Raw genomic sequence first — 9,828 nt, 5'->3', positions numbered from 1 at the left:
TACGGAAATATTTACGACACCAGTTTCCGCTACAGTGACAGTCTCATAAAAAATATTTCACAGGTCAAGAATCTGGGTTACAAATCTGTAGAAACAAAATCCTATAAATGTAACAGTGTCCAAGAAATTTTCGCCGTCATTGTGATACATTCACGCATTTACACACATTTCATAACTCTTAAAGTACGATTCTTGGTTTCCAACATCCTTTTTCACAAGTCAAGAGTCCCTAACTTCTATCCATTATTCATATACATATAAACACGTAATCACATTCCTTATATAGCATCAGCTTATTGATCATAAACATACCTCAACAGCATAATACACATCGTCGTCGTAAAAATAACATCATAACACCTCAGTCAAATCTCAAAATCGTCGTAGCTTCCTCCAATAATATCAAAACTTAAAAAAAATTCTCTGCTCATGTCAAAAGTGTCATCTACCTCAAACGTACTTTAAAATCATGCTCCCTTACCAAATATATCATTCAAAGCTCTCATAGTATCACAATGGTTCTGAAAAAATATGAACAGTTCACAAAGTACAAACAACATACAATTTCGTAAGTGTGAAGTTATCCAACTGTGTAATTGCGTAAACATCTGTCACTGACGTAGTAAAAGAATGTTTATTTCTCTGTCAAATAATCAGATAGCTGTGTAATTTATGTGTTGGAGAAATATGGTACCGATGTGTAAAGTTGTATAAGCAAATACCATATTAGCTAGGGTTCCTTGTGGTTGCCACACACATGGTACACAAAGTAAGCGTGTACCCCCCTGAGGATTAATGTAATTATACCCTCAGGTGTTACAGATTACAGCAATGGAATGAAATGTATCACGGAAAACTTTCTTTGCAATTTAAAAATCTTTAAAAATAAATGTTTTAAGTACAAAATTAATCACTCAAATACGTGTCCTGTAGCGCTAAACTGTGTGTCATGTCGCAACATAATCTCTGTGGAAGTCTCGTAGTTATCGTCCTCCGAAAGCTAAGTTCTGCAGAAGTCAATGTACTTTCCTCATGATAAACAAAAGTGAAATGCTTTGTGTATAAATATCGTAGTTATTACTCTTATTGTTGTGATGAAGAAAGTACTGTACTGTAACGTATTGTTGTGCTACGGAAAAGGCTGTCTCATTATTGCTATACCACAAAAGTTACTACTAAAACATGTTTTACTTTCCAGAAGAATTCAGAAAAATTGTGCAAATATAAAACAGATACACCGCAAAAGTAACAACGTAAATTGTGTCACACATTAGTAGCGTCGTGATAAAATCGTGTAGCTGTCAAATAAACTAACCACTGTGTCATCTGGTATCTCTCAGAAAGCACTTTGAATCCATAATGTATTTTCAAGTAAACCAAAATGTTGCATTAAAATCTCATTAGCAGTACCAGTACATGTTCGAAGTATGTAAGCCTGATAGTCGTTACGTAATCGTGCAACTAACAAGCAAGAATGTACACACACAATAGCACTGTGTCGTCTGTTCATAATAACAATGCATTCGTAATTTCTGTTTAAATAAGTTCTCTTGGTTCTTGATTGGATATTTAACTTCAAACATTGTTGCATGGTAACAGTTTCTAAGTCTGACAATCCATACTAGAAATGTGAAGTGAAAAGTTTTATGGCAATGACAAAGTTAAAAAGCAGATTATCTTTCAATAAACGGTTTTACATGTGAAATGTGGCGTAAACCTTTACTCTTGCTAGTACGCAGAGTTTCAGCTTCAGTGGAATTATCATGTGGTATATGGCACATCGGTAAAAAATGCTAAAAATTTTCTCAAGGTTAGCGTCTATGTTATTTTTCCCTGAGCCAGCGGCGCACGCAGCTGCCCGCTGTGCGAGTCATTGTCTGTCTCTTTGTTGGCGCGCGCCGTTATTGGGATTAGGAGACCTAACTTCTACAAATGCACTCTGACGAGAAGGCCCTGCCCTGTTTGAATCCCGCCAGTTCTGATGCAATTCAGGTCTGTCGTTACGAATATCTCGTCTGTCGTCATGTCGGTAGATTTCATAATTTCTTTCTTGTCGGACATGTGGTGGAGAATTTCTTCCTGAATCGTAACTGCGCGCTGAACTGTTGCGTCTGAAGTTATTCTGTCTCCCTTGATAATAATTGTTTTGGTTCCCATATTGTCTGTTTCTAAGGTAATCTCTGCCATATTCATTACTACGGAAATGCGATCTTTCTCTGTAACTATTGTTACTCTGCCAACGGTTGTCGTACGGGTGGTGTCTGTTTCGGTCACGATTTGTGTTGTGAGAATAGCCTTGTCGCGTCCAGTTATTATTTCTTTCATTGCGGAAATGTGACGGATGTGACCTGTAATTGTTGTGCTCCTGTTTCTGCGTTCCCCGATTGTCAGTGTCAATTTCCAGTTCTTGTAACAGTCCCTGAAAAGCTTCAATGTCGTCTTTGCAACGTCCTGCTAAAATAATATGCCGTAAATGTTCAGGTAATTTGATTAAGCAAATTCGGATGAGTTCTGAGGGGCTATATGGGTTTGAAAGATACTGATTCTTATGCAACATGTCTTCAAAATATTTCATAATACTGGAAAATTCAGATTGTTCGAAACTTTTTATCATTATGATGCTATGTTTTACTCGGTCTTGTGTGGCTTGAGACCAATATGCTGAGAGGAAGGCATGGTAAAATTCTCCTTCACTGTGGCAATCGTGAATGACCGATCGCATTCTTACAGCTGGTTCATTCTCTAAATAGCCACACATAAATTCTAATCTGTGCTCTAATGACCAGTTGGGAGGAAAACAATGAGAGAATTGATGAAACCACGCTTGTGGATGAATGTCGTTGCCAGAATTCTTAAACGTTTTGAATTTACGTGTAGTAATGAACAGCTTATAGTCAAAATCATCGTGTCGGCGAGTCGCATATCGGTCATTGTTACGTCGTGTCGGCGATTCCATCTCAAAATCCAATGCGCCTTGCCAATTTCTTTCATAATTTCCGAAGTGTCCTGTGTTATTATTTTGTGGTTGTTCCGTATTTCTATGTCCCTCTTCCCGTGTTGGAGCGCGAGTGTCCTCTGAAATACGTAATTCTTGTATTACCTGTGTCAGCTGATCTTGTACTTCCCGGATTTCTACTTGGTGTTGCGTATTAATTTGATTCAGATTTTGTTTCAGTTTCCTAATTTGTTCGCTCTCTTCTGTGTCATTAAAGACTACCGGTTTTGTGTCATTCAGATTATCATCTACCTTCGTAGATAAATTATTTAGCTGATCCGAAAGTTCAACTACTTTCTCTGATAATGTACTAATTTCCTCCATGTGTCTTTCTACTGTGTCCTTTAAGTTTTCCTGGGTTTTTGCAAGTTGCGTAACCGAATCGGTAGATGCAACTGAGTCAATTTTAGCTTGCAAGGTCTCATGATTTTCATTAACAATAATTTGCAGTTCTTTTATGGCTGCTTCGTGATTCTGTAATGCATTTTCATGCCGCGAAAAAATAGGTTGAAAATGCTCACAAATTTGTGTTTTTACATCATTACAGACTTTTTGACATTTCGATTCAATGTTATGTAACTCGGTAGTTAAATCTTCACGTGTTTGTTCAAGCTTATTTTCCACTGAGTCTAACTTTTGAAGCTTTTGTTCCATTGCGTCTAACTGTTGCTGTGTTTGTCTCTGGTGTTGTTCCATTGTGTCTAATTTTTGAAGCTTTTGCTGTGTTTGTCTCTGATTTTGTTCCATTGTGTCTAATTTTTCAAGCTTTTGCTGTGTTTGTCTCTGATTTTGTTCCACTGTGTCTAACTTTCGAAGATTTTGTCCCATTTGTTGCATTAATTGCAATAATAATGTATTAGTGTCTGGAATCTGTTTCTCTATGCTTTTTTGCAGTGCATTTTCACCGTCAACATTCACATTTTGACAAGCAGAAAATGTGTCTTGACACATTTGAGAAAACGATGAGGACCCAAAACCTGAGTCTACAATATTTGAAAAATTGTGTCCTGTCATTCCCGATTCCTTAGGCAAGCTGTTGCCGACCGATCGATTGATAATGCTTCCCTCTTCACTAATTGTTTCACTGTCCACGCCATTGTTTGCCACCCGCTCCATTTCCCTATGCACAGTTACCAAATTACTACTTTGAATATTAGTTAATTTATTACACGGTGGCGCTAACACACTGCCTTCGTCTTCGCTGTCATTTCTCAATTTACTTTGGAGCCTAGTGTTACGTTTTTCACACGCCATTATTGTCACAATATTTCACACGATAACACAGAAAAGCACAATTTGAAGAGCAAAAACAAGAGAACACATTAACATAGCACTGAAAATAATATCTAGTTAATTGCAGCTGCGAAATACTTGGTGCAAATCTACATGCATGTCACAACTGTTTTACTGTACAACAATGAAAAACTACAACTACAAAGGAAATTCTGTCTATGATTACGCGCTAGCAATAAATAATAGCTACACTAATTACACAAACTACAAGAAAAAAATCTGAAGATTCCAGTGAGGTATCCTAGGCTATGGGTCGACATATGAAAAGTCCCCTTTGAACAATTATACACGACTGTCCTTAAACTGACACACAATATTTTGTTAGCGCAACGCAATCTGACTTTCAAAATTCCCTACAAAAGAATGGCCCTGACTAACATTAAACTATACCTTTCACAAATCACTTACCTCACAAAAATCCTCGCTGCTCATGCTACTGCAATACAGCGAGCGCCACTACTGCCAGCTAAATAAAAGATTCAAACTATGGAAGGCACTAACTACTGATAGGGATAGTTAGCAAATGAAAGATATTAATAGAGAACAAAGAATGTATTTACCTTGATATCATCATATATATAGCAGTTCATGACAAATTACAAAACTCCGCCATCTCTCTCCCCACATCCACCACTGCTGGCGGCTCACCTCCAACTGCCCAACGCTACGCGCTGTTCACAGCCACCTGCCTAACACTACAATGGCGAGTATTACAACAATGCAAAGCAGCCACAGGCTGCACACAGCACAGCCAGTGATTTTCATACAGAGGTGGCGTTACCAATAAAAAAACCTAAACAGCCTACTTACAATAGCAATCGAGCAAAGATATTACGAGAAGGGATATATCTATACGCGCTGCTAGCGCCGGTCACGGTCAGGCAAAGCAGCAACTCAGTGACAGTAGTAACTTAAATTAACGTAGTGAGGTGGATGAACATTAAAAATTGGGTGCAAAATACATGATGGCGGGAACACGAGCCACGCACGGCTCACACTGCATCGATTCCGTGAGAGGAAGCGTCAGCTTGCAGTACAACTGGTTTGCCGGTATCAAAGTGAGTTAAGCAGCGATCACTGAGCAATGCATCTCTCAGTTTTTGGAAAGCTTCTTGGCACTCATCTGTCGAGAAAAAGGGGATGTTCGCGCGACGCAAACGATGCAGTGGAGCTGCGATTTGTCCAGCATTCGGTAAGAACCGAATATAATAGTTCATTTTCCCTTAGACTGACTGCAATTCTGCGACATTACGAGGAGCTGGCAGGTCACGTATGGCTAACAAAAGTGACTGAAGAGGATGTACAACTTGTCTGTTTATGACATGAGCAAGATACTGCAACTCTGGTTTGAAAAAATCAATCTTGTCCCGTCTACACTTTAGTGCTGCATCTGATAACATACGAAACAAATGAACAAAAAGTTTGTTGGACTGGAGTAGCGCTAAACAAACTGTTCGCCTGCTAGTTTTGCTAATGCATAGGAACTGTATTGTTTCACTTGTATTAGAAGTTCTGTGTACTGAAGAGAGTATCGTATTTTGTCTGTCGCCCATTGCTTGCGACTCACCATTGTAAATTCTCAAAGTATTGTCATTTATCTTACTGTAATCAAAATTCATTAATACGGTTTGCTTGAATTGTTGTCTAGCGATCCGAGAAAGCCGGTTTCCTAGGCACCCCATATTCGACGAGTAGGCAGAACACAGTACCTGTAGCTGAGCCTATGTAACCGTTCCATTTCATATCCCTACAGACTGTTACACTCCTTGATGTTGTAGTCCTAGGATACTACCGATGTCGCTTTGTGAGGCACAAAATTTTAAGTTTCTGAACGTTCAAAGTAATTTGCTAATTTTCACACCACTTTGAAATTCCATCAAAATAAAATAATATTCTTGCAGTTTTCTGCAGGCAGTTGCTTCTTATAGAGAACGGCGGCGTCTGTGGAAAGTCTGAGGTTACTACTAATATCATGTGCAAGATTATTAATACACAACATGAACAGCATGGCTTCCAACACATTTCTCTGAGCCCTACCTGGAGTTACTTCTAAACCCATCGATGAAATGGCAGCATAAATATGACTGACATCAACTTAGTAACCTTATTATCTGTTTGAATGACACCTACACCGAACATAACGAAAGGACAGTGTACCTATGATCAATCCCAACTAAGATTCTTTATTGGTATTCATATCGGGTCTCCAGCAGGAACATAACATCATCTTGACACAACATTTCGGTGGTGCACCTGGCCACCATCTTCAGGTGAGAAACCCGTCGCACTAACTCGCCGGACCTGAAGTCAATCGGCAGCGGCGGCTCCTTTATACACCGACTGTAAATCCGTAGCGCGTGTGCGAACGTAACTGTGGACCCACAGTCGGCGTATAAAGGAGCCGTCGCTGCCATTGACTTCAGTTCCGACGAATTAGTGCGACGGGTTACTCACCTGAAGATGGCGGTAAGGTGGACCGTCGAAATATTCTGTCAAGATGACGTTTTGTTCCGGTTGGAGGCCCGAGGTTCGAGTCCTCCCTCGGGCATGGGTTTGTGTGTCGTCCTTAGTTTAGGTTAGATAAAGTAGTGCGTAAGCTTAGTGCCCGATGACCTCAGCAGTTTGGTCCCATAAGACCTTACCACAAGTTTCCAAATTTTTCCGAAGTTTACGAGATTGAAAGGAGGGAGTTCCATACCTACGACCAGCCCCAACCAAGAAACTTAATTACCTGCCTGGCATCGCATTATCATTGATTTGAAAGGAAGTGGCACAAACTTCACGAGCAACCCGAAATGAGAAAGTTTACGTTGCTGGCATTGCAACTACACTACTGGCCATTAAAATTGCTACACCACGAAGATAACGAGCTACAGAAGCGAAATTTAACCGACAGGAAGAAGATGCTGTGATACGCAAATTATTAGCTTTTCAGAGGATTCACACAAGGTTGGCGCTGGTGGCGACACCTAAAACGTGCTGACATGAGGAAACTTTCCAACCGATTTCTCGTACACAAACAGCAGTTGACCGGTGTTGCCTGGTGAAACGTTGTTGAGATGCCTCGTGTAAGGAGGAGAAATGCGTACCATCACTTTTCCGACTTTGATGAAGCTCGGCTTGTAGCCTATCGCGATTGTGGTTTATCGTATCGCGACATTGCTGCTCGCGTTTGTCGAGATCCAATGACTGTTAGCAGAATATGGAATCGGTGGGTTCAGGAGGGTAATACAGAACTCCGTGCTGGATACCAACGGCCTCTTATCACTAGCAGTCGAAATGACAGGCATGTCTGTAACGGATCGTGCAGCCACGTCTCGATCCCTGAGTCAACAGATGTGGACGTTTGCAAGACAACAACCATCTGCACGAACAGTTCGACGACGTTTGCAGCAGCATGGACTATCAGCTCGGAGACTATGGCTGCGGTTACCGTTGACGCTGCACCACAGACAGGAGCGCCTGCGATGGTGTACTCAACGACGATCCTGGATGCACGAATGGCAAAACGTCATTTTTTCGGATGATTCCAAGTTCTGTTTACAGCTTCATGATGGTCCCATCCGTGTTTTGCGTCATCGCGGTGAACGCACATTGGAAGCGTGTATTCGTCATCGCCATACTGGCGTATCACCCTGCGTGATGGTATGGGGTGCCATTGGTTACACGTCTCAGTCACCTCTTGTTCGCATTGATGGCACTTTGAACAGTGGACGTTACATTTCAGATGTGTTACGACCCGTGGCTCTACCGTTCATTCGATCCCTGCGAAACCTTACATTTCAGCAGGATAATGCACGACCGCATGTTGCAAATCCTGTACGGGCCTTTCTGGATACAGAAATTGTTCGACCGCTGACCCGACCAGCATATTCTCCAGATTTCTCACCAATTGGAAACGTCTGGTCAATGGTGGCCGAGAAGCTGGCTCGTCACAATACGCCTGTTGCTACACACTAGTGAAATCAAGGACACAGTAAAACTTCTGCTCACACACCTTTATTCTCACACGTCCATTTTACAGTTACTCGAAATATATCCGCTGCAGAGGGCAGCACAATGTACAGACTTAACAGAACACCAACAGATGGCGTAGGAGTCTTCATTCCCCGACATCCTCCCCACCCTGGTCCATCTCGAGGGGGATGACCAGCTGGACCGGTCGACAGATCTTCATACCATCTGGCTGGCGGAGGATGATGCACCGTATTTTACAGTCTCTGCCATGCCACACTTCTTCTACCACAGCCCTCTTCCACAAGTGCCGTGGTTTGCTGTCTTCTTGGAGCAGAACAACCTCTCCAATTCTCGGTTTCCTCTGCGAAGGGTATCCCTTCACCTCATGATATTGTCTTAGCAGCAGGAGGTATTCTGTCTTCCACCTGCGCCAGATGTCGTCATTGACCTTTTGTCTGAGTCGGAACTCCTTGGCAAGGTCCTTTCTAGTTGCTGGCTCTGGCCCACATGGAATTGTTACTAATTTCCCACCATTTAGAAGGTGGGCTGGCGTCAATGCAGTGTCGCTCTCTCCTTGAGTGATGGGTCGTGAGTTTATTGCGGCTTCTATGCTGATCAAGGTGGTGTTTAAGCTCTCTTCATCCACCTGGGAGCGACCAAGAACTTTCCTCAGGCAGCGCTTGACTGAGCCTATCATGTGTTCCCACCAAGAAAGGACCTTTTTTCTGAGTCGGAACTCCTTGGCAAGGTCCTTTCTAGTTGCTGGCTCTGGCCCACATGGAATTGTTACTAATTTCCCACCATTTAGAAGGTGGGCTGGCGTCAATGCAGTGTCGCTCTCTCCTTGAGTGATGGGTCGTGAGTTTATTGCGGCTTCTATGCTGATCAAGGTGGTGTTTAAGCTCTCTTCATCCACCTGGGAGCGACCAAGAACTTTCCTCAGGCAGCGCTTGACTGAGCCTATCATGTGTTCCCACCAGCCTCCCCACCAAGCCGCACGTGGTGGTATGAATTTCCAAGTGATTCCATGGTGGGCACAGTAGAGCTGTACGTCAGTATGCTGCATGGTTTTGAAAAGCTCTGCCAGTTCTGAGTTGCCTGCATGGAATATTGTAGCATTGTCTGAGTAGACAGTGACTGGTAGGCTCCTACGTCCTGCAAAGCGTTGCACGGCCATCAAAAATCTGTTAGTGGACATGTCAGTTGCAAGTTCAATATGAATGGCCCGTGTTGTTGCACATGTGAATAGGACCATGTAGGACTCTTTTGTTTGATGTCCAGATTTGACATATAATGGTCCGGCAAAATCGATGCCTGTTACTGCAAATGGTCTTGAAGGCTGAACTCTGTCCAGTGGTAGTGGGGCCTCCATCTCTTCATACCGGCGACTGTGTATTATCTTGCATGGTAGGCAAGACTGAAGAACTCTCCTAACAGCTTGTCGTAAGGCGCGAAGACGCGCTTCAGCAGTTGTGCTGTTGCAGGAGAGAGGCATATCCTTCTTTCGAGGCAGAGATACAACTCTGCGACCATATTCCACACAGTATGATTCTCGGAATTCCTGATAAATAGGGTGTTCCATG

General features: G+C 42.2%; 1 protein-coding gene across 1 annotated transcript; it reads right to left on the bottom strand.

Moving 5' to 3' along the window:
* Positions 1-8,390: 8,390 nt before the first annotated feature.
* Positions 8,391-9,311, bottom strand: LOC126233618 (uncharacterized). Its single transcript, XM_049942874.1, has one exon. The coding sequence runs from the start codon at positions 9,309-9,311 to the stop codon at positions 8,391-8,393; it is 921 nt and encodes a 306-aa protein (XP_049798831.1).
* Between the last annotated feature and the right edge of the window lie 517 nt (positions 9,312-9,828).

The sequence above is a fragment of the Schistocerca nitens genome, chromosome 1 (assembly GCF_023898315.1).
Source record: "Schistocerca nitens isolate TAMUIC-IGC-003100 chromosome 1, iqSchNite1.1, whole genome shotgun sequence".
NCBI lineage: Eukaryota > Metazoa > Arthropoda > Insecta > Orthoptera > Acrididae > Schistocerca > Schistocerca nitens.
Note: the sequence above shows the minus strand (reverse complement) of the source record. Positions and strands in the feature narration are given on the sequence as shown.

What these genes read in the sequence shown, in the direction of transcription:
- LOC126233618 (XM_049942874.1), bottom strand. Translation starts at nt 9,311, where the DNA reads ATGCAGCATACTGACGTACAGCTCTACTGTGCCCACCATGGAATCACT.